This window comes from Rousettus aegyptiacus, unplaced genomic scaffold, assembly GCF_014176215.1.
Source record: "Rousettus aegyptiacus isolate mRouAeg1 unplaced genomic scaffold, mRouAeg1.p scaffold_m13_p_7, whole genome shotgun sequence".
In the NCBI taxonomy this organism is placed as follows: Eukaryota; Metazoa; Chordata; class Mammalia; order Chiroptera; family Pteropodidae; genus Rousettus; species Rousettus aegyptiacus.
In genome coordinates this window covers 75,693,100-75,719,304 of record NW_023416310.1, presented here as the reverse complement: position 1 = coordinate 75,719,304, position 26,205 = coordinate 75,693,100, and the positions used below count along the sequence as shown (strand labels likewise).

The following is a 26,205-nucleotide window of genomic DNA, read 5'->3' as shown; positions in this document are numbered from 1 at the left end:
TAGAGGTCTTTAAATTAAATAAGGAGGTTGTTTTATGTGATATTTTAAAATACCGATTTCACACGAAGAAGTTCCACGTAGCTAGAACCACGACCCTGTCGCCGCCTGTGCGTTGCCACGTGATGCCTTGCCAGCTCCCGGGAGGACACTGGCGAGTTAGAGGATCGCGAAGCTCCCGCCGGAAATCTGTGTGCTGCTTTCTCAGGAAAAGGTTAATATTCGTAAAAGCTCCCAATATCACGATAATTACAATTAAAACATGCTACTTCAACATATTTAAATATGCTCCTTTAACTTAGCAAATAAATAGATCTGTGCCCAGGCCACACAATTCTAATTAAATGAAGGTAATTCGATAGTCATTTCGGTTCCAGTTCTCATGACCAGACTGCGAACCTCTTGAGCGAGCCGCTCGGGAACCTTTCATACTCATCCCGTGTCAGTTGGCTCGGGCCAGGCTCACTCCTCTCGGGTTACATCCCCCCGTTTGCCCCCGTCGCCCTCACCTGCTCGTCTCCGTCCTCCCTCCTCGTGCACTGAAGACTGACAGCTCGGAGTGTTGCTCGCTCTCCCAAACCCTGCTGTCATACAGACGGCTTCGGCGTCTTTCCCATCAGTCAGGTCGTGTTGCTCTCTCTACTCGCCAGCTTCCAGTGGCTCCCCGTCACACAGGAGACAAATTTCCAAAGTCCCCACCATGGTCCAAAGCATCTTGTACTCCTCATCTGACCTCGTCCACTGTCATTGCTCATTCCGTTGTGCCGCACTGGCCTCCTCGCCACTGCAGTCAGGTCTGTGCGGAGATGTCTCTTCTGCCTCTGGCTTTCTTATCCAACATCACATTCTTAGCCTACTTCGTTTTCCCTTATAGTACTTATTATCCCTCGACACATGCTCGTTCATCCCGCAGGAAGGGATAAGGAAAGACGTAGGCTTTATCCGCTGCTGTGTTATTGTCCCATGTGCCTGGAACAACGTCAACCCTGAAGGAATCTAGAGTTTTCTCTGATTTGTTGAGTGATTGTAAAAGAAATTGCACACCTTCTTGGGCACGTACCATTGTCAGTTAAGATCCCGTTTTCGCCTCACCTGAGCCCTCGGATTCGCTCCGCGATTCTGCGGCATTTTAGCGATTCTCGTCCTCTGACTCCCAGACGCCGCGGAACTGTTTCCGGCGCGTGTCCTCCGCCACACGCGCCTCCAGTTCAGTGGCTGAAATTGGACTCGTGTCCTCCATTCGTTCGCGGCCTCCGGCATCTTCCCGTGTTTCATCACTGTCCACTCAGTTGCCCGAGCCCGAATCCCGGGAATTTCTCCTGCCAGCAGCCACGCATTCGTCAGGCACTGTCAGCTCCACCTTCTAGCTATCCAAACAGCCCCGTTATTTCCGCCTCCCCTGCCAGTGTGGCTCCTGTGATCTTTCACCTGAATTCGTGGTATAGACCTAAATGGACACCTCACGTCCTCTCTGGCTTTCTAAAGTACAGATCCGATTTTGTCAGTGCTCTGCTTAAACTCTGCAATGACTTTCCATTGCTGTTGGGATTAAAATCAACCTGGCTCGTCAGGCTCTTTATGATCCGGCTTCTGCCTGTCTCACTAGTCTCATCTTCTGCCACTGACTGACCGCTTTATAGCCATATTGAACTTTTTTCAGCCCTTAAAGGAGCCGACACTACCTCTTTGCCCTGCTCCATCCTACAGTATTAGGAATCCTCGCTAATTTCTTTGTAGTGTTTATCATAGCACGTGTCATTCTTTATTCTAATTGTTTTATTGTTTTTCCTTGCATAGACAGTAGATTTCTGGAGAACTAAGAATAGATGTGTCCTGCTCATTGTTGTATTCTGAACACCTAATATATACCTGCCATATAGTAGGCCCTCAAATATTTGCTGACTGAATAATTACTTATTTAATTGGATATTGAGGGGAATATAAAACAATTATCCAAAATTCATTTCTTTCTATTTGAAATGGTTTAGACTTGGATCAAAAATTTTTAATGATGGATATATCTTTTTATTCCCTCTATGCTTTTTACCAAAAATAATGGAAGATAAAGGAAAAATACCTTGAAACCAGAAGTGAATATTAAATATACAGCGTAAGCTTTGGTCGTAAGCCCTTGTTAGAGATGGCTCAGATCTTCGTAGGACTCTGTGTCAGAGACTACTAGTTGTCCCGTATCTCTTCCTCTTTCTTCTGCAGTAATAGAATGATCGTTTTGCCAGGCATGTGGCTGCTCGAATAAAGACTAGGTTTAGTAGACTCTCCTACAGCCAGGTTTAGGTAAGTGATCATGTTCGGCAGTTGGACGTAAGTGGACGTAGTATGTGCAGCACGTGTGGACATACGGGTGGAGCTGGAGAAGCCATCTGAGACTGCGAAGGGACTGTGTGAATGGATGGAGGCGAGTGTGACCGGGTGGAAGGGAGCTGAGGCCCTGATGCGCCGTGGAGTAGCAGGTGGTCCGGGAGCACTGCCTTGGATTTTCGCTTGAGACGCAAACATCTGTACTGCTTAAGCCATTGCTATCTCGGATTTCAGGTGCTTGCAGCTGAGTTTCTCGAACAACTTCCAGAAGGTCTTTGATAAATAAATAGATCATGTACGCTGCTGGGAACTCTTTCCTACTTCTCAGCTGGGGACGTCATTGCCTCTTAGCGTGAGGTGTAAAGGCACCCCAACAGTTTTTTGGTTTCATGTCTTCCTCAGATTTTAGAATGTCTGCTATAAAAAGGAACAAGGGCAAGTACAGAGTCAACAGAGAGCTAGAGTAGGAAAGGAGAGGTCCTACTCAATAAAAAAGTTAATGGCAGGATGTGCCTTATTTAAGTCACCTAGAGCCAGAGACAAAGTTTGATGTATATGTATCTATTTATTTAACTAAAAATTACTCCAACAATCTGCTATTGGATCAATATACAGACCTTAATAGTCAACTTTGTCTCTCTTCTCAAAATTAGATGATAAACACAGCATCTTGGAGGGGGGACCTGGTTACAGTAATTCATAAATTTAATCTTTAGGAAGTTTTCCTTCATAAATTTTCATGGTGTTAAAGATATTTGGTAAGTGAAAAATACTTTTAAATAAGTAGCTCAATGTATAAAAATAAGAAATAGCTATGAAAATAGTTCTCAAAAGATTATTTCATAACACTTTGGCAATAAGTACCAAGTTTTTACAGAAGTTCGTATGCTATAATCTAGGCATTTTGTTTCTGGAAATCTTTGGTGGCAGAGCAGAAGATAGTAGGTATATTTTACTGAAATATGAATTTATATTCAAAATAAGATGATTAAATGTTGACATAGCCTTAATAGTATACAACCATTTAAAATAATGTTTTGGAAGATTTCATAATATAAAGAAAATAATTGGTCAAGATATATTTAGTGAGACAAATCAGTGGAATAGAATAAAAGTTCAAGTAAGTAATCCGAAAGCATAAATGAACTTAGTGTATGTGATAAGGGGTAATTCAAAACAGCGAGCAGAAGATGGATCACTCAAGAAAGAAATGGTGTTGGCGTAGTTGGCTGGCCATCTGGAAAAAATGGTCATCCACATCTTACAAGATATGTTCAATATAAGATCAAATGTATTATAGAGGTAAATGTTAAAAAATAAAACATAAAAACACGCAGATACAGGTAAGACCTTGTTATTATGCAAAATGCATCAAAGAAAAAAAAGATACAATTTTCTGCATAAAAAACAATAAAAACTACGTAGCCTTAAAAAATACAATAATCAAAGTCAAGAGACAAATGAAAAATGAGGAAAAATATTTACAGCTCAATAACAGACAATGGGCCCTGTGTTCTAATATATAAAGAATTCGTAGAAATCAGCGATAAAAAGATACCAAATAGAAAAAATTGGCAAAGCATATGAGTGCACAGGTCACAGGAAAGGACATAATATGGCTGAAAAACACAGAAAAATTTTAACTTCGCATACACGACAGAAATACAAATTGAAACTGCACTCAGATGCCACTTTTCCAATAAATTCTAAATTCTGAATTTTCTATGCACATATGGATACTCTGATAGACTGATGATAGGAGTATAAATTGTTTCAATTTTTATGGAGGACAATTTGGTGATAGCTATCAAAATTATAAAATTTATATCCTTTGAGCTAGTAGTTTGACATTTAGAATTGTGTATTGTAACACCGCATGTGCAGAATGATGTGTACAAGACTGCTAATTGCAACGTCTTCAGAACAGCAAAAAATTATAAACAACTTTAGCGTTCATCAGTAGGGTAATGTTTGAAAATATTATGATACATTCACATAATGGAATGCTAAACAGCTGCAAAAGAGAATAAGGAAGCTCTTTATGTCTAATGTGAAAGATCTGTTAAGATATGTTGTTAATGGAAAAAGCCAGGTTTAAAACCATAAGTATAGTATGCTCCATATGTTTAAAAGAGTTGGGAGAATATATAGTTGTTTTTGCATGCCATACATCTCTGGTAGGAAACAAACCTTTAACAGAGAGAGAGAGAGAGAGAGAGAGAGAGAGAGAGAGAGAGAGAGAGAGAGAAAATGTGTGTGTGTGTGTGTGTGTGTGTGTGTTTGCGTGTGTTCGTGTGTGTGTGTGTGTGTGTGTGTGTTCTCGTGTGGAGGAAGTGGCTGAGTCAGGGCGAGGCACAGCTAGCTGCCTTTGGACAGTTAGAAAAAGGAGAAAAAGGTGCTGTTTCTTCAACAACCTCTGTCTCTCTCGTCAAAAGGTTGTCCTAACATTCCGATGTCGTTAGCACCAGGCACTCGGTTGTCATCCACTGAACATTTTAATGAAAATAGATAATAAAAAAGGATTTCTGTATTGAAAATTCTAGACTGAACTTTTCATTACACTAAATTAAGTTTTTTTCTCTAAGAAATTTCATTGAACCTTCAGTTTATTTATGATTTTCTGTTTAATAGTTCTATACTTATATTAAAAATATTTGATTTTGTTAAGAGTATCTTGTAATTTATTTTGGGTGAAAGTTTTATTCATTAATAAAGTGATATAACTTGATGTATTTTGTATTTTGAATCATGTGACTCCAGAATATATAATTATATAAAAATATAAGGTTTAGTGGAAAAGTAAAACTCAAAACTACATATTCAGTTTATTCTTTTTTTACTAAAATTTTATATGTACATAGATATTAATTTATACCTATGAACCTATATTCATTAAATGATACATATTTACTTATACTTATGTATATGTATATGTCATATGTATTTATACTCAAATTTTTTGTAAAATAATAAGTTTATGTCTGTATAGGTTTCATTTCTTATATATGTGTATGTATGTTTTAGGAAAAAAGACTAGAAGGACTTAGACCTAATTGTATTTCTTAGTAATAGGATTTTGGATGAGCTTTAAAACATTTGCTTTATAAGCTTTTGTATTTTTCCACTTATTGCAGTAATTGTATATTATATTACATTGACAGCAAATGTTTTAGTGTAGTTTCTTTAAGACATTTTACTAAAGCTTTCTTTCTTTCCTTCACGAAAAGAGTTTTTCAGCTTATATCTTTAATGGATACCGGATTGCCTCGGTGTTCTAATGAGAAAATAGAGCTTGCAATTCTGTGGTTCTTGGACCAGTTTCGTAAGACATATGTCGGTGATCAGCTTCAAAGGACCTCAAAGGTAGGTGTTTACTAGAGATTAAAAAAGCTTCTTAAAGAAAGATGTTCACATATAACAGCTTTGAGCTGGATGATATATTTGGGCAATTTCTACATAAGAAATTTAATTAATCAGTTGAAATCAATTGATTTATTGGTATTGAAGGCAATGTGAGATTAATTTGCTCATTTTATGCCTACATTTACCATTTTCTTTGAAGACTGATAGAGTTAGTGAATGTTTTTTAATGTGACTAGTCATTAAATAGTTAAGATTATTTTAAACGCTTTAATGGACTTTGCCTTACTGTATTGTAGTTCTAGGTTTAAAACATAGGATTTACTCTTCTAGTAGTTCTGGGTTTTTTTTCTGGACACTTATCTATTCGTGTGATTTCCAGGATATTTTTCAGCATTTTTACATGATACATTATGACGACTAGGAAAGTTAGACTTGTCTTTGAGAGGCCACAGTTAAATCAGCTTAATGTGGAGAACACTTGTCCTATGGTAATCGAAAGTTTAGCACTGGCAAATGTAGATGAGTTGATCCTGAGGCATAAGGAGGGATTTTTGAGGGCATGTGCGTGACACCTGATATGTAGTCGTACTTGTGACACCAAGGTCTGCGAGATTACTTCTTCTCCTGGAACAGTAACTCTTTCCAAAACCTTCTCTGTAAGAAGTCCTAAGGATATTCTTATCTCCTTTGGATTTATAGTTTATATTAGTAATGTTGAAGTATTTCTTAACAAAAGTCTAAAGTAAGCGTTTTACGTTGAACTGAGCTTTTTTTCCCCCTTGAGATATTTAGCTTAACTCTCAGTTCATTTATGGTTTTCTATTAATAATAATTATAGAGTAGTGTGAGAAAATATTTTTTGACTCTGTTAAGATCATCCTTTAGTTTTTTTATTTTTTATTTTTTTACTTTTTGAGAAAGTAGTATAGCTCAATGCTTTCTTTGTCAAATATATCGTGATATTTTATTGCCATTTCTTTTTGTTCATTGATATCAATAACATTTTCTTAGAATTTAGCTGCTAGTGAATGAGACCATTAGGGAGAAAAAGGAGTGGCTAGAAATGTGTTAGGTTGACACTGAGACAAATTAGAATCATACAAAATTACATGGTATGAAGTTTCTGCAGGGTGCCTCTTTTAAACTTCTACATGTGTTACTCAGAGATTGAGTGTAAGTCAAATTATGATTAGTGGTCTTGTTTGAAATATACCCAGAGAGTTGGTAATTTTGCTTTTGCAAAAGTGAACACTCTTAAAACATTACTAATTCAATATCCATTTGGTCTGAGTCTGAAATCAGAAAAGTATAATATGGAGTAGGAAAACCTTCAAATGTTGTGTTTAAAGTACTCGGAAATAAATATGTACAATAAGAGTAGTTGTTTTAGGGCAATGAGTTTGGGAAATACAAAAACCCCACACATACCTTTTAATATAAGGTAATTGTGAAAGAAGTGATTTATAGATCAGTTTTTTTTTTTAAGTGCCTACGTATTATGGAAAAAATAAACACATCATAAGACGGGTGTTGATTCATTTATCAGAGCTTTAACATTTTTGGTTTATGCATCTTACTCTGTTTTCAAGGAGAGGTTAGGCCTTAGATGATGTTATTTCTAAGATATTTCTACTCCATAAGCCCAAAGTGAAGCTAAAACTTTCCGCGTTTCTTTTCTCTGGCTAGTCTACCAACCTGTCTTAATAGGAACTCTTTTGGGGGTCCTTACTATATGTCCTGGCGTTCTTTAGGAAGGCTTCATGCTCTCTTGTTCTTACAACAAGCCTGAGAGGTCGGTATTATCGTTCCCATTTACAAATGAAAAAACAGCCTATCTCCAACATTTGTAAGTTCTCTACATACTATTTTTCTGGCAACCAGCTAAGGAAGACTAGATGGAAAATAACTTTTGGTTAATGTATCGTCTCATTCCAAATCGTGGCAAAAAAAAAAAAGGGGGGGGGAGCATGAGATAATAGTAAGCAAATAATAGTTAGTGCGCACTTATTTTGTATTAGGAACTGTACTCGGCACTCTTAAGCATTATCTCATTTAATTGGATCACAGAGAGTGTGGCTTACCAAGTTCTTCTCAGTAGCTTTTCTACACGTTACCGGTTTCGTGCTTCGTGTACTGCGTACTTCATGTAAACTTTTCTCAGCTCCTTTAACAGTCGGCGTTCTCTGTCAATTCCGGGCCTTTGAACAAAATATTTCCTCTGCCCAGGACCGATTTCTTTTCAGTCCAACTTCCACCCCACTGCCTTACTCTGCTGACTCCTGCTTGTCTCTCACATCAGACACCCCATCCTTTAGGATGCCCTTTGAACTTAAATTCTTGGAGAGTTTCTTCTCTCTGTGTTCTATAGCGCCATACGGTTCCTGTTTTATCACTGTTACATTGCATTGTAAACATGTGTTAACAAAACATATGTAGATTGTAATGTGGGTTAGGACTGTTTCCGCCTTTTTTATTACTTCCACCTCCCAAGTGCTTCACATACTGTTTGTGTACTTTCTACTAGATAATGGTTGCATGTATATATTTAGTCGGATTCCATAGGATTTGGGTCTAGACTTCATGTACAATACTTTCAGGTAATAAAGAAGATGTTCTTGAGTTGGAAAATGATGCTGACTTTAGTGGAATTGTTTGGCAGCTTTAAATAAGGTATACTATTAGCATCTGGAAAATGTATATAGGAGCCTACATATGCAAAATAATACAGTTTATAGAAATAAGTGTTTCAGGAACCAAAGTGAAAATATTGAAGAGTCCTAAGTGATCATAAGTAGTAGCTATAGGCATTTATTGAACAGTTAGTCTGTGCCAAAGACCGCATAGCACAAAAATTCCATGGAAATAGTTATTAACGCCCACCTCACCTCTTTTTACATATATGGAAACTGAGGCTTGGAATGATTAATATGTTTAACTAGTTGGATTTTATTTGAACCCAGGACACCTACTAACAGAGCCTGTGTTACTAGCCATTTTGCTCTCTTGTCTCCTGTTGGACCTTTCATTGGGATGCCGAGTGGGGTCTTCAAATTCCATGGGTTCAAGAAAGGAATAACTTTGAACCCAAAATTACCTCTTTGCTCTTACTTCTTAGATCTAATTTGTCACTTAATCTTGCCGATATTTTCCAAATACCTCTCAGTTCCACCCTTTTCTCAGGCATCTTTTTATCCTCAGCAAATCCAAGGAGAAATGGCAAGCAGTGAGATACCATATCATACCTATTAGCTGGAGACGGTTAAAAAGTCTGACAAAAGTAAGTATCTGTGAGGAAGTGAAAATAATGAACACTAGGACAACCACCCAGAAAGTAATTAAAAACATATATAGTGAAAAAAAATCATTAAAGTTTAAACATTATATTATAAAGTGTTTACTTAGCACAAAAGAAAGCAGTACAGGAGAGCTAGAGGAACAGAAAAGACATGAAATGTTCAAAGAAAAAGGAAAATGGCTGACATAAATCAAACAGTAGCAATAATAACATTAAATGAATAATATAATCCAACGAATAGGCTGAGGTCGTTAGGCTGGATTTTAAGAAACAGTGTCCAATCTGGTGTCTACAGAACACACATTTCAAATTCAAAGATGCAAGTAGATGGAAACTAAAAGGATGGCAAAGGTATATAGACAGCAACCACAAAAAAGCTCAGGTAGCTATGCTAATATCAGACAAAATAGCCTTTAAAACAAACAAAAAAAATGTCACTAGGGATAAAGACGAGCATTTTGTAATGATAAAAGGGTCAATCTTTTGATGAAAATACAACAACTGTAAACACATATATACCAAAAAACAAGGATCCCAAATATGCAAGGCAAAACTGAGAGAAATAATAGTAGAAATAGTTGAAGACTATAATGCCCTAGTCTCAGTAATGGTTAGAACAACTAGGCAGTAGATCTATAAGGAAGTAATAGACTCAAACAGTATTATAAACCAACAAGACCACAGACAACTATAGAACACTTCTTTATCCAGCAACAGCAGAATTTACATTCTTAAATACACACAGAACATGGTTCAGGATAGAGAATATGTTTGACCATAAAACCTAACTCAATAAATTGAAAAGAATTGAAATAATAAAAAGTGCGTTCTCCAACCACTGTAATGAATAGACATCAATAACAGAAAATTGGGAAACTCAAGTATGTGGAAATTAAACAATACACTTCTAAATAACCAGTGAATCAAAGAAGTAATCACAAGGGAAATGAGGAAATACTTCCAGGTGAAAGAAAATGAAGACAGCATGCCAAAATTTATAAGATTCAACTAAAGCAATACTTATGAATAAATGTATAGCTGTAAATACCTGCATTTAAAAAGAAAAATAAGAAGAAACTAAACCTAAGCAAGTCGAGGGAAGGATATAATAAAGGTCAGAGGAGAAATTAATGAAATAAAAGTTCAAACAATAGCAAAAATCAACAAAATCCAAACTTGGTTCTTTGTAAAGATAAACAAGATTGACGAACTTTTAGTTAAATTAACAAAGAAAGAGAGACAACTCAAAGTACTAAAATCAGGAATGAAATAGGTGACATTACTATTGATCTTGCAGAAATAAAAAGGGTTATAATGGAATTTTATGAACAGTCGAACACCAGTAAGTTACATGACTTAGATGAAATGGATGAATTCCTAGAAAGACATAAACTACTAAAACTGATTCAAGAAGTTATGGAAATCTGAACAGACATACAACAATTAAAGAGATTGAATTAATCAAAAATTATCCACAAAGAAGAGCCCAAGAAAATAGCTTCCCTCATAAATTCTACCAAATATTGAAATAATACCAATTCTTCATAAATGCTTCCAAAAAGTAGAAGAGAACCCTTCCTAACTCATTCTATGAGGCCAGTTAACCCTGATAACAGACCGATACCAGAACCATACAAATATATCACAAAAAAGAAAACTACTCACCAACATCTCTTACCAATACAGGTGCAAAAAAAAACTCAAAAAAAAAAAAAAAAAAAGAAAAAAGAAAAAGAAAAACAACTTAAACCAAGCAGGCTGAATCCAACAACTTGTAAATGCTTTCCTCTGTGATTAGAGAGACAAGTCGCGGAGGGAGGAAGTAAAACTACCTCTATTTGCAAATGGCATGATCTTGTATGTAGAAAATCCTAAGAATTCACCGAACTATTAGAACTAATAAAAAGAAATGGTAAGTTTGCAAGATAGAAGATCAATATATAAAAAAAAATCAATTGCATTTCTGTACACTTGAAGTAACTGACCTGAGAATGAAGTGAATAAAACATTCCATTTATAATAGCATCCAAAATAGTTAAATAGTTAGGAAGAAATTTAACAAAAGAAGTGCAAAACTTAGAAACTGAAAATTAAAAGACATTGGAACAAATTTTTAAAAATCTAATAAATGGAAAAATATCCCATGGTCACGAATCAGAAGACTTCATATTGTTAGGATGGCAATACTTGTAGACCAAATTGATCTACAGCTTCAACACAGTCTCTGTGAAAATCTCAGCCGTCTTTGCAAGAATTGAGACAACATATCCCAAGATTTATATGAAAATTTAAAGTAGCAAGAATAGCCAAAACAATCTTGAAAAAGAAGAACATGACCATCCCAATTTCAAAACTTACTGCAAAGCAACAGTAACCAAGATAGTGTGGTACTGTCATAAGGTTAGCCACATAGGTCAATGAAATAGAATTGAGAGTCCGGGTTTGCAGTCAGTTTTCTTGATAAGGATGCCAGGACAGCCCAATGGTGAAAGAATAGTCTTTTTGACAAATGATGCTGGGGCAACAGGATCTCCACATGCAAAAGGAGGAAGTTGGACCCCTGCCTCCTGCTACACACAAAAGTTAAGTCAAGATGAGTAGGACCTACATGTAAGAGTTAAAACTAGGAAGCTCTTAGAAGAAAACATAGGAGTAAATCTTTATGACTTTGGATTGGGCAATGATTTTTTAGGTACTACACCGAAAACACAAGCTACCAAAAAGAAAAATAGATAAATCAGACTTCATCAAAATTTGCCTCAGAGGACATCATCAAGAAGGTAAAAATGCAACCCACAGAATGGGAGAAAATATCTACAAATCATTTATCTGATAAGGGACTTGCACCTAAAATATAGAAAGAGCTCTTAAAATTTAGTAATAAAAATATAATCCAATTTAAAATTGGGAAAGGATTCGAGTAGACATTTTTCTGAAGAAGACAAACAGATGGCCAGTAAGCACATGAAAATATGTTTAACATCACTGTAATCCATGGGAAATGAAATCATTAGAATTCAGGGAAATTCATGTCAGCGCCATAATGAGGTACCGCTTCACTCTCCCTAGGAGCGATATAATCATAAAGTCAGTTAGTAACAAGTATTGGTGAGGACGTGAAGCAGTCGGACCTTCATCTACTGCTGGTAGGAATGTAAAGTGGTGCAGCCATTTTGGAAAACAGTCCAACACTTCTTCAAAAAGGCGCGCATAGAGATACCACGTGATCCAGCAGTTCCGGTCTTATGTGTATACTCAAGACAAATGACAACACCTGTACATAAAAGCTCACACAGCTGTTCACAGAATCATTATTTCTAATAGGCATAAGGTAGAAAAATGTAAATGCCCGTTAATTGAAGAATGGATAAAGTGTGGTATGTGCCAAAATGAGATATTATTCAGTCATCAAAGGGGATGGAGTATTGGTACATGCTGTAGTATGGATGATCCACTAAAACATAATGCTGAACGAAGCCAGCCACAGAAGAACAAATATCGTGTGATTCCATTTATGTGAAATTTCCACAATAGGCAAGTCTATAGAAACAAAGTAGTTTATTGGTTGCCTAGAATAGGTATTTTTTTTTGTAGTGTGGAAAATATTTTTAAATTGATTGTATAATGGTTGCAAATGTCTGTGGATATACTAAAAGCCATTCAGTTGTATACTTTAAATGTCTGAATTGCACAGTGGGTGAATGTCTCAGCTATTTACCAAAATAAGATAAAAACTCATTTTTAAAATGGAGAAAAGATTTAAACGAGCACATCGAAAGAAGATATCTAAATGGCCAATAATCACATAAAAGGATGCTCGACATTGTTAATCATCAGTGAAATCAAATGAAATACCAATATACAATACCCAAATGGCTAAATGAAAAAGACTGATAAAACCAAGCCTCGATGATGGTGTGGAACACATGAAGCTATCACACGTTGCTGGTGGGGAGTAAATTGCTGTAACCATTTTGGAAAATTTGATGGTATCTACTGAAACTGAACACAGCTATCCTATAATTCATCAGTTCCATTCTTAGATATAAACCCAGAAGAAATGAGTTTATACATCCACTAAGCGATGAGTACAACAGTGTTCATAGCAGCATCATTTATAACATCTTATTCATTCTATCAACAGTCAATGGATAAGTAAGTTAACGGATAGTTGTACAATGTAATACTACACAACAGTAAAAGAAAAGAGAAAACAGTTTGCTACAAACAAAAATTTGGGTGAATCGATTATAATTAATTTAGCTTATGATGATGAATGAAAAAAGTTAGACAAAATATATATGCTTTATGATTCTTCTCAATTTATCCACAAACTGATTTATGGTGAGAGAAGTCAGAATGGTGGAAACCTTTGGGGCGGGAGAATATCTTGGCTGGAGAAGTTGAGCAAGGGGGCCTTCTGGGGAGCTGCAGGTGTTTTCATCTCGACTGGACCGACAGGACTGTATACACATGTAAAAAATTCACTGAGCTTGGAATTATGATTTCTGACATTTATGTATGTTATACCTCAATAAACATTTTTTTTACAAAAAATGATTCATAAAAGCCTGATGCGTAATTGTGAAAACAAAAAGAAACTTGTCCATCAGCAGGAGAGTGATTAAATAAATTTTTGTATAGTCATGCAATGGGATTCTGTACAGCAATGAAAACAATCATTCATTTTTTTGAAAACTACATTTATTTTTGGATTTAAAAAACCCTCCATATTGTATTAAAAAGTTGAAAAAGGGATATATAATATGATACTTCCTGTATCAAATGTGTTAAGAATATAGTATGTTTATGAATTCCATATGTAATAAAAATGTAAAAATTTGCATGGCATTGGTAAACACTAAATTCAGGATAGTAGTTATCTCTGGTTGAGCAGAAGTATGGAATTAGATAGGAAGGCACAAGAGACTTCAGCTGTAATGTTTTATTTCTTAGTCTGGTGGTTTTGCATGGGTGTTTATTATTATTATTTATTCCTTTTCCTATATTTGAAATTTTAATAATCTATAAAACAAATAATATAAGTACTCTAGTTAAACATAGCAAATTTAATATTCTCATCTATCCTCTTCGGCATCCTGAAGCCCTACTGTAAAAGAATAAAAAAAGAAATATACTTACAAGGAAAAAATGGAAGGGTTGCTAGACAATGAGACATTTGAATCTAGCTACCAAATACATAAGTTGTATTTGTCTTAACGTACCTGAGAGAGCTAAACCCTAAATGTTTGCAGTGGAGCGAGCCAATAATTAGGGAGATGATTCACGCTAAGAACCCCGGAAAAGCTCAGAACTTGGAGTCGTTAGATCCCCTTGAAGGGCAGGGCTCAGGGTGTTGCTGGAAATAGCAGACCTGAGTTCAGATGTGTGCTAGGGCCAGTTAGGGTACCATGCCACTTACCTACCCCAGCTCAGCTCGAGGCTCCTCTCCAGCTTTTGCAGGACATGGGAATTTTTTCTGGAAGTTTGAATAGCTGGGGATGAGAATGAGGCACTGAACCGAAAATACCCCCAGACGAATTCCTCAATTCTTGCTAAAACACTGTTCCTGAGCTTGACACTCCAAAGCTGGAGATGGGAGAAATGCATTTAGGAGCACAAAACTTATTCGAGAGAGTCTTACAGATATAGATGGGTGGGACCCCCAATTTAAAAATCTGCCTGCCTTATGACCCGACAGCGTTTACTGGATGACAAGTCCTGTTGTGAACAGAGTCAGTGTTAAGTGCCTCATTCTAAGAATTGAACAGACAGCTGCCAACTGCCAGCCTTTTGAAGAAAGCCTCATGTGAAAATCACAGAAAAAGAGAAACTAGGAAATTGGTACAAAACAAAACAAAATGAATTATAAGCCAACCTTGAAACAAGATTTTATAAAAAGGATAATTCAGAAAAGAAAGTGCTCTTTGAAAATGATGCATAATAGCAGAAATTAAATCTTAGTAGATTCGGATGATAATGTAGCAAATGTCACCCAGAAAGTAGAACAGAAAGTTTGAATAAGAATGGACAATAGTAGAGAAAACTAAGAAAATTAGACAATCCAGGAAGGCCAAGAGTGAATAAGAGTTCCAGTAAGACGAAATGAATGACTACTACAGATTTTTTTTGTGATGAAGGATGTCCAGCAAAGTGGGTGAAGAAAGAGCCCTATATCAAGCACATGGCATCATAAATTCGCATCATCAGTGGGAAAGAGAAGCTTCTAAAAGCTTCTAGAGAGAAAAAACAGATCCCAGTGAGAAGATCAGGAATGAGAATTATGTTGGGCTTCTGCACTAGAAGCAGAAGAGTGTGGAACAACACCCTCACAGCTTTGGAGAAAAAAAAATGAATTCCAACCTAAAATTTTATATCCAGTCAAACGTAAGACAAAGCCTCAAATTTTACTTCCCTAACATCCTTTACCATGAAGCCGCTGGAGGCTGCGCTCCACCAAATGAAGAGAGTAAACCCAGAAAGGAGGAGGAAGGCGTAGGGTCTGAAAATCGGGGGAATCCAGCATAGGAGAGAGGCAAAGGGAGTTTCCCGCTTGCTGGCAGAGGGAAAGGGAAGCTCTCACGTGACAGCTGCCCCGCAGGCAGAGAGAGCAACCAGTGTAGACTGCGACAGGGGGAAGATCATGGTTTTTTCTTTTCTCTTTCTTGCCTTTTTTTTAAAAAAAATATAGGAACTGAGTGATTACATGATGCATTGGATCACAGTGAGAGTAGGTGAGGCGGTTTACAGATCTGGAATAGAGTTTGAGGATCAATTTACAATAGGCACAAACACAGAAAACTTAGGTAAATGAAAAGCGAGTCGAACTCAATGTACAAGAAAGGGAATCCAGTTGCAGTAGTACTGTATGGCTTAATTGTGAATGATAGATTGTCATAAGTTAGGGAGCCATGAGATGTCAAAAATTCAAAAATCAAGAAATAGCTACATCAGCATGTTACTAAGAATAAGTAGAAATAGTAGAAGAATTAGCTAAGAGTTAAAAGTGGGTTGACTGAGAATTGGACTCAAACGTGGGGAGGAGCATATCAGGATGGCAGCTTTTCATTATTACTATTTGGTTTTTAAATGATGTGCATGTATAATTTTAATAGAAATACAAATTCATTTAGATAATTACAATATTCTGTACGTACAAAGTGGTAAGTGTATGGCATCATGGGAGCACAGAGTATTAATTAGTCAAGATGCTGGGAATCAGAGAAGGCCCCTGGGAGAAGGAATTTCTGCCTGGAATCCAGAAAATTAGTAGAAGCCATGGAGAAGGAAGGAGAGTAGGATGCATGTTCTAGAAGGTAGGGGCAGAATGCACAAAGCCTCAAAGGTTCCACGTTGGAAGAAATCCACCATGGCCAGCGTTGGCAGTATCCCCAGTGATCGTCACAGAACCTAACATAAATGCTCAGTAAATATTTGTTGAATTAATGAGTATAATGTCGCTGTACGAAAAAGGGTTTTTTTAAAGAATGAGAAGTCTAGAAAAAGACACGTGGCAGTCATGTGGCGCCTGCCCTGTATCTGGAGCAGCAGAAGTCTAGGTGGAAGGGACAGCAGTTCAAGCCTCCGCAGACTGGTCAGTCTGTCCTCCAGCCACGTGAATTTCTTCTGGGATACATCAGTAATCTGTTCTGGAGTACTTAAACTGTATATGTAAATAGATCACCCACCTTAAAATATCAGGATACAATTTAAAACATTAAAACTTCTAAACATAGTAGAATCTTTGTTAGGGTATATCAGAATTTTCATATTTATCAGTTGTTTCTGGTAATCATTACCAGTGCTTGCTTTTATCTCATTATATGGTAGGTGCCACCATTTACCATAATTATAAGTCGTTTCAGTTTATTAATTGAGAAGTTTTAAATATTACATTTTTAATTTGATGTCTATTTATTAGGAAAAGTCCATTTTAACTTTTAATTCAATTAAAATTGGATATGAAAGAGCCTTTTTTAAACACATAAACACGCCTGGGCTTCTGAATATTTTCTAAAGATTGGAAGTTTTTCACTTAGTTCTTAAATCCCTTTATTGTAATACTATCATAAACTCTGCCATAAACATCAGTTTTGTTTTGGTTGGTTACTGAATCTCACCAATAAGTGAAATTCCAAAAGTTAGTTAGATTTTGGAATGTATTTTCCTTTAAAAATAGATCTAAAAAGAGCTATTTAAATCAATGACACTGATAAACTATAGTTTTAATAGAAATTGTCTAAATTTTGGCCTTTGAAAATAAGGCACCAGAAATTGAGGAGAAAGCAAATTCTCTTTCCCTCTTAGGATTTAAAATTTGAAATAGGAGCGTTCATCGTAGAGATTTTCTCTCCTTCCTTCACTCCCAGTGTTGACATCCTATCCAGTCAGCCACCACCAGAGGGATTTCGCCCTCCGTCCTCTGAAATGATCTGTACCTCTTTTCTCCATCACCACACTGCACACTGCAGCGCGCGCGCGCACACACACACACACACACACACACACACAGCGCAGCAGCACACACCCTGCCTGACAAATGTGCCTTCTTTCCAAATACCTAGCATCTGCCAGATGTCAAAAGGAAAGCATTCCAATTAATGGACGAATGAGTTCTCCTAGAAAGGATTTGCCTTTTCTAAACCCAAAGAATTTCAAATGGCATAACAAAGAAAAGTAAGTGAAAAATCAGGCTGTGTTGAGGTAGCTGCTTAGATCCAGGAACCATATGGTCTAAGAGTTCCCCACATTTTTTCCCTTTCTTTTTTGTCTTTCCTTCTTTCTTTTGTCCTTTTTGCCGTCATCCTCCTGAATCTAGCTAGGTCTTCATGCTTTCCAGGTTGCTTTTCAGGAAGGTTCCCAAGACGTCGAGAAGGTTGCGAGGCCAGAGGGAGCGCAGGCAGCAAGTCGTTTATAAACAGGGTGACCATACGTTTAGATTTGCCAATGTTCGTCTCGATTCACACTCGTCGTCCTGACATAATCGATAGTCACTCTACCTTTCACTCTCAAAAGCATCCCTGTTTGGATAGTGAATTATATGGTCACCTTATGTATAAGCCACGTGTTTATAAATAGAACATTGTAGTAATTCGTAAATGAGAAATAATCGTTAAAGCTAGGCGAGTGATCCTTTTGATTCTGGCCTTGTTGATAAATAAGCCACGTGAACCAGCGATGTATAAGCACGCGTATCCTTGTGATTCTGTGGGATCGCCTGGAATTTGCATTGAGGCAGTAAGTGCCTATCGATGTATTTTCAAGTTATTCAAAATAGAAATGGGAATACTCCAGCTTTCAAGCATCATCTTTGCATGTAGACTTCTGAATTGTGTTGTGTAGTTACCTGCTGTCCGGCTTTCCTCCTTCTGTCGAATGCACTCATGAAGCAGCAGATGGCATTCTCTCCCTACGATGTTGGGTTCTCTTGTATTGTAGACTGTTACTAACAGTTGCTGGTGAATTGAGTAGGGAAGCACTTGCATAATGAAACAGAAAGACGTATCGTAACAGTAACTTCAGTGGACCGCTATAAGGAGAAATGTAATCCCATGTTGAAATAATATGCTTGCTGCTTTTTTTAGGTACTGGGATGTATTTCGGTTTTTGGCAGAACAGATTTTTGTACTTAATAACAATTTTAGGGGAAAGCATTTGGGAAATTCAATCACAGGAAAACTGTTTTGCGCATAGAACTTTTACTTTGGCGAAAAATAAGTAGCAGCTTCAAAACATTTTAAACAGTAAACATTTCAAAATATTTTAGCAATATAAATCATTCCAGTTACAGGGGGAAAAATATCTTCAAAAGTTAAGATTATCTTTCGAAGTTTGAGTGTTAGAGAATAATGATCAATGACTTTTAGAATTTTTTTCTAAGTGTTTTAAAAACTTTTTTGAACTTTAATTCTGTGCTTTCACAAGTATTGTTTAAATGTATTATAATCTGTCGCTGTGATAGTGTGTTATTAGAGCTAGCTATGTTTTCTTTCTTAGAGAATGGTTAATGTTTATAGTCCAAGTTAATGTTTATACTGCTATATTTTATAGGTCAGAGATTTGTTCTTTCAGTTGTCATATATCTAATACATATGTTATAAATATAATACATCAGTATTCAGATATGTCCTTTTTTTACAAGGTGTTTTCTCAATACCCCTTCCCACTTAATTCATCTTATATCATAATATATATTAACTATTAAAAAAAACACACACACTATATGCCCCCAGTCAACAGAGAGTTGAGTAAAGCAGACCGAAGCCCTAATTATTTTCTTTTTAAAATGACTTTGCTTTATAAATGAATTTGCCAAGTTACACTTTTAAACATGAACTCCCTAAGTGCGTTTAGGTGTTGACTCAGCAGCATTAAATACAAAGAGGTTTGGAGCGGAACAACCTAAAGTTAAAATCCTAGCAGTCACTAATGTTTGACATTATGACGCAAGAGAAATATAGGATTTAAATGGAAAAATATGGGCTTAGATCTTTTAAACTGACTTATGTTATTTATTATTTTATTACACCAAATCAAATATACCACTATTTGGCATCAAATCTTATGTGAATTATGTGCGATTTTGTAATTCTTTATATATATGTTTGTTAAACACTTACCGCCTCCCCTTCTGCCAAGCACTATGCTAGACCCTAGAAGACTAGAAAGATTACGATTCTTTGTCAAGTATGTTTTCCCACAGAGTACTTTTAATTTACATTTTCTTCTTCTTTTCTTCCACTTATTTTAGTAATTATAAATTCTAAGGCATTTAAAATTTGACATCTGTGCAAGAAGTAAAAACTCCATGTGCATTCTCAGATAGTTAATGACATATTTTGTATTGTGCTCTTGATTAACCTTTAAAAAGTAAGGTGGAAGGTAATAATATCTTCTGATAGGGATTCATAAATTTTATGCCTCTGGTATATTTATTCCAGCGTATCTTCTGACGTTTGAAATTTTTCAAATGATTCTAAGAAACCTTTGTGATAAGAAGAGTAATATCACATGGTATGTGACTAAGATATATCTTTGAAGTTTCAGCACTAAAGAACACTCTCAGAGGTTTTAGTTTTTAAATTTTATAACTCAAAATTTCTTCCTCCCCCCCCCCATTGGTCCGTATTTTTTCTTAATAGTCATTGGTTCTTGTGGAAATCATGGCACAAAGTGACCTTCCCACACAAGTCAAAAGGTGGGGCATGCAACATACAATCTTTTCCCTGAGAAAGGCTTCCCATTGTTTAAATTATGTCTGCAGTTTATTATTTGTGTGTGTATACATGTGTATTTATATACACACACAGAGACACAATGTCTGCATTTATTTTGATAGTTCTTGCTTCTAGGATAAGGATGGATGTCCTTGAAAATTCGGAGAACCTGTCGAATACCTCACTGACAACTCTGTAACATGGAGATGGCAAACTTAGTTAATGGAATTTTGGAGTGGAATCTGTTATCTTAAAAATATTTGACTTCCTTAAAAGAAGCCCATATGTGAAAATACATCATTAACTTTGCCATTTTAACTATAAAAGTGTATGCACATCTTCCACTAAATTTCTACCCCAAATGTGTTCACCTTGATGCTGATGCTAAAAGTGGTTATCTTTCTTATTATTTAGTGTCAAAATAGTTACCATTGAGAATCACCTGCTATACCCCGAAAGTATTTTCTTTCTTCTGCTCATAATTGCTTTAAGTAGCTTGCTTGAAGGGAATCAGGATGAGATGGGATCCATCCTACTTCTGCTGCAGAAACCCCGAAGCTAGAATTTGTAAATAATCCACCCCACACCTTCATTTCTTTTCGCTTCAAGGAATGCTTAACACCTATTATGTATTGTGATGATCAACTGGAATGATAAGAAAAGGCATTTTAGCTACAGTTTGTAAATAAAGATGGTGGAAATATTTCCAGTAGAGTTTTAGCCTTCAAAATAGTGGTCCTGTGGCGTTGGATATTTCTTCCAAGACTGGATGAGGAATGTGGTAAATTTTTGAATCTTTTAAATCACTTATTTAATATTCTTTAGAAGTTCTCTATGTTAATTATTCAATCCCTTATGTACTAATACATTATGTGTTTTTTAGTAGGATATGTATAAAAAAGCAAACACAGGATATTATTTTCAAGGCACATTAGTATTTGAAGAATAGATACGTTCAGCCTTGGAGCAAGCCTGGTACTAGTGGTTAAAACATTTTAATAATGTATTTGGGGGCTGTATTTATATGTGTTTATATCTTTCTTTTTCAAATATATACCGTTCATTGCTAATTCATGTTCTTATCTAATAAGATAAGGTAGACTTACTGAAAATACATGAATGGTAAGCCAGAATTGCAGGCTACTTACAACTTACACACAGATCGTGGGATTACAATGGTGTAAAGTAGACAGTAGAAATAAAATATTGGAAAAAAGACAGAAGAAATATTAAAAAAATATTAATTTGCTGTCTAATATTAAAATGACAGTGTTTTCTTTTAGTTTTTGATATTTTCAGCTTTTCTCTGAGGTTACATTATCTATATTTGGCACATCCGGTAAAGGCCAATAAAAAGTGCTTCAATGTCCCTGTCCAAGTCCAAATGGCACTGCCTTTGTCCAAATGATAGATATTTTTAGGCAACCATTTAATGCACAGCATAGTAGGAAGTTTATCGAATGAATTCATTTAAATGTGTTGTCAAAAATTATTCTCCACTTATTCTATATTCTAAGTCTTACACATTTAAGTTGGAGTTCACATGGATACAATGTGCATTTATTAGATTATTACTGATTTCAGAGAATATTGTGTGCTTATTCATTTTTGTTTATCAAACTAGCTAACTCCAGGTTATGTAATGTTAAGCCTCTTTCCACCGTGTGCAGTAAACTGGATAAACAGAAACTCCAGTAGTGCGGACTGTAATAGTTAATGTTTATGTTCCATCTGGTGCATTTATTTTTTTATTTCCTGTGATAGGTCAAAAAAAATTTTTTAAGCTTAAACAAAGGCTAAGTGAGCATTCCGAATAAGGCTCCCTTACTGTCCTAATGATTAATGATCACTGAACACTTTTGAAAGATTAGCATTTTTCAGAGCTGCTAAAAAAATATACTGTTTTATTTAATTACAAGAAAGTAAAGGCTCTTCACACTGACAGGTGGTGGAAATTAGCAGGCAGTTTTGAAATTGTGCTGTGCACAAGAAATTAGATCTCATTTTAATTCTGCTTTTCTCAACTAGCAAATGAGGTTAATGCCATACATATTCAGCTGATATGGATGAAGAAATTGATATAAAGTAGATCAACATAGCTACAGGGCGAGATTAATTTATAGGTAAAGAGGCAGTGATGAATGAAAGTAATGTAGTAGTGGTCACTAAACCCCTCTGCCATGAGGGATTCAATAGCGCTAGTTGCTCATTAAAGGCATTGTCGGGGTACATCAAATAGAAATTTGAAAAGGAATAGCCAACTAACCCCTAATTATCAAAATACAGAAAATACTAATTATACCTTAATTAGCTTTTCTTTTAATGTACTGAAATTTGTTACTTTTTGTGTGGCACAAATGGATAGTTATATCAACAATAAATAGGTTGTTTTAATAACTTTCTTTTACCTCTGGGAAAACTACACTCCAATTTTTAATATGCAATAATGCTTCTCTCTAGCCTGTAGGAGATGAAAATTATTAAGTAGCTTTATTTTTTTGAAGATTTTACAGCAGCTTTGGGAAGAATTATTTCACCATGCATCAATTACTTTTAATTGAACTGAATATTTTTCAGGTTGTACCAAATGCCTCTCATTTAAGTTTAGCAGTTAGAGTCTAAGAAAGCATCATAATGAGAACTGCATGTAACCTCTGTCATGTGTTGTAATAAGATAAGGATGATTATTTATTTTGAATTTTTAAAAAGCAACCCAGGCTAGAAATTGTAAATGTGGTCACCTGTTTTATTTCTGGTTGGCAATGCTGGAGAATTAGAGGCTCTATATTTTAGAAACTTGTGATTTTTTTCTGCCCTAAAATAAGATTGCTATCAAAAGATCCAGTTAAGAAAAGATTCTTCTGTTCAGAATAAAGGTACAGTGCTGTAAGGAGAAGGGGCTTGGGTTTTTAGTCAAATAGACCTCAAGCCTGCTCTGTGTGCCCCTTGGCAAATCCACTAACTTTTCTTAGTATCAGTTTCCTCACCTATGAACGGAAGAGAAGCCTTTTACAGAGAATTGTGAGGATTAATAAATTATGCAACAAGTACCTAGCATAGAATTTAATCTGCTTTTGCAGATGCTCTAAAGGAAAAAAAAAAAGTTGCTGTTATTGATAAGAATAGAAAAATAGGACTAAATTTTTAAAAAATTATCTATAAATTTAATATGATGCGAAGTTCTCATTGAAATCGTTTCATGTAATCTGATTTTTAGAATATCTAATGTAATTCCTGATCTGTTTTGGAAACCAGCTGATTTATCACAGAGATTTTGTGTGTGTGTGGAGAATTTGGAAGTAGTGCATTTTGAGTGTGAATATTTACAGCAATTGTAACATTGGCAGATAATCTAAGTCCATGTTTTTTCCTAATGCCAGGCAGAGCTGGGAATTAAAACCAGACAGTCTGATTCTAAAGCCTGTCCAGAAAAGGACAAAAGTGTGACTCCTGACACAAACAGATCCCTAATTTTCTCCGAATCTCTTTTTCCTAACCTCATTTGCTTCCGGTGCCTTCGTTGAATGTGCGTTTCCTCTCTTGCGGAGGGTCTGGTCATGGGGTTCGCTGGCCATTAACTAGGCCTGTGACACTAAACCTCTCTTAACTCCGTTTTCCTTGCCAGTAAAATAAATTTTGTAATGCTCATCGCTCTTTCGGTAATGAATTGTATCGGTATGTCTCGCCAGCATCAGTTATGTCGTAATTTTTTGTCAGAAAAATCAGATAAACAATTAAAATAGGAAAACAGCAACAACAACAACAGGTTCCAGAAGAGAAGTAAGAGAAGCGTTTTACAATCTGTCAAGACAGGAATATGAGCATTACCTTAACACGTAAGCGCTGCTAGCTACTTATCAGAATTGGGAATGCTAACTAAGTAAATGTGAAAGTAAGTTGTGAAGTATGTGAAAAATGACAGCGGTCCCTTTCTCCTGCTGACAGACTGACCACACACACAGTTAAAGCAGTGATGCCGAAGAGAAGGAAAGCGGATGGGTTTGTTGCCATGGAGGATATAGGAGTGTGGGAGAGGATGTCAGCATGGAAGACGGGAGGTGGGGTTTTTATGTATCAGACGAGGAGAGGATGTTAAAGGTTAGAATCACTGAATTCCAGTGGGGTTGCTGACTGCAGCCCCAGGTCCACAGCGTTAGTCCACCTGGAAACATGTTAAAATGCAAATTCTCGGGCCCTACTGCACCCGACTTAAGAATCCAAAGCTCTGAGGTGGGCCCAGAGCTCTGAGTTGTAACACACTCGCTCTTCAGGGGGGTTCCGTGCTCACTAAAGTCCGCGAATCTCTGAATTATTTGCTTGAAGACAGGTATTCTTTTTTTAATCATCATAGCTAAATTTGTTTGTAACTCCTTCCCCCATCTGTAACCTGAATGCCTGTTTCTTTCTTGTTTTTATTTTAACCTAAGCTCTAGTGAAGGATAGGAGAAAGTGACCTCTTCTCCTTTATTTATTAAACATTCTGCTAAAATACTCGAAGGGAACGTATAAGTCAAAAAGGTCTGTATTCTCTCCCAAGAACTAAAATATATATGGTTATACAAGGTACATATGTCATAAACCGTGAGCTATCCTACTATTACCCTTACTTTTAACATGTACTTTTACATTTTGAGTAATGCCAAAATGAACATATTTTCCCTTAAATGAATATATTGTTGAAGATAAAATTGTTTAAAAATCGAATTTCTCTTGATATATTGATTTTTTTCCTTTCCTTTTTTTCTTTTTTTTTTTTTTTCATGAAAACTACAGTCAGCTGATACCGGGAATGTAGTTCTCAAATGTTGTGACCCACTTTTTCTAGGTGTTTTATGAGTATTATATTGCCGGTGATCTGTGGACTCATTAACTTTTAAAAATTAACACTTTTTAAGAAAAAGCCTTCAGACACTGTAACCAGATTAGGGCAGAAAGCACACTCTATTCTCTTTCTAGAATTAGATTGTTTGGATTTCATTTCCAGTTCGGTCTCTTATTAGTTTTTGTGATTTGGGGCAGATATATAGTCTGTCTTAGGCATTCTTTCTTCGTCTGGAAAATAAAAATGAAAGTACTTACTTTAAAATGTTTTGAGGGTAAAGCGAGTGCGTATAAAACAGTTGCCAGAGAACCCGACGCAGTGCTCAGTAACTGCTAACTGCTGTGACGACGAGGTGCAGCAGTGTGGCCGTCACTTTTCTCCTTCGGTTCAACCAGTCTGCAGTGTTTTCAGAGTTACGAAATGTTAGAGCCTGGAGGAGACGAAAGGCATGCTTTACGGAAGCACTTCCCAGTCTGTTTTTACAGATCACAGGTCTCCCAAACACAGAATTTAACAAGTTAACAGCACTTTTTTAAAAAAGGGACTTTTTTGGGGTCAAATAAACTTGGAAAAGCCCATGTATGATATTTCTCTCTTGGAAATTTATAATGCATATTGGCTTATTAAGGATTTTAAGAAGGCCTCTCCTGAAATGATCCTTAGCAATTCTCTAAATTAACCTTAGAAATCTTTTCTGCAAGGAATACCTACTTTTGTTTTACAGAACAGAATCTGGGAAATGCAATCTAGACCAAACACTTCCTTTTATAGTAAAGAAACGTCCCCTCGACCCCCTTCTACAGAAATTGATGACTTACCTGTGGGTGCACAGCAGTGAACTCAGTTTTGAACCCAAAGCTCTTCCTAGTCATGATCAGTTGTTTTTCTGATCAAGTTTGGGTGTAGAAAAGAAAATGCTAATATAGCACATCTCATGTTTGCCTCATCGTAAAGGAGTCCAGGTACCCGTGAAAAATACAGATTCTGACTCCTGGATGTTTAGACTTACGGATATGTAGGTACACAGTAGGTTATCATCGATAGATTATATATGAATAGGACTCAAATGTCCAGACAGGGGTGGTTATAAAATTTTAAGAGTCGTATGACTCTCTGTGACTTAGAGAGTCGATGTTATCTAAGAAAGAAGATCAAAATAGAGCAGATTCGATGACAAGAAGCACAAATAAACC

General features: G+C 36.1%; 1 protein-coding gene across 3 annotated transcripts in view; it reads left to right on the top strand.

Annotated features, from left to right (window-relative positions):
- Nucleotides 1-26,205, top strand: part of RANBP17 (RAN binding protein 17) — a 254,560-nt gene that overhangs the window by 58,543 nt on the left and 169,812 nt on the right. For all 3 annotated transcript variants that reach the window (XM_016145083.2, XM_016145082.2, XM_036225086.1), the window contains exon 14: nt 5,544-5,679. In XM_016145083.2, coding sequence (XP_016000569.2) covers nt 5,544-5,679 — 136 coding nt within the window. The remainder of the gene's footprint in view (nt 1-5,543; nt 5,680-26,205) is intronic.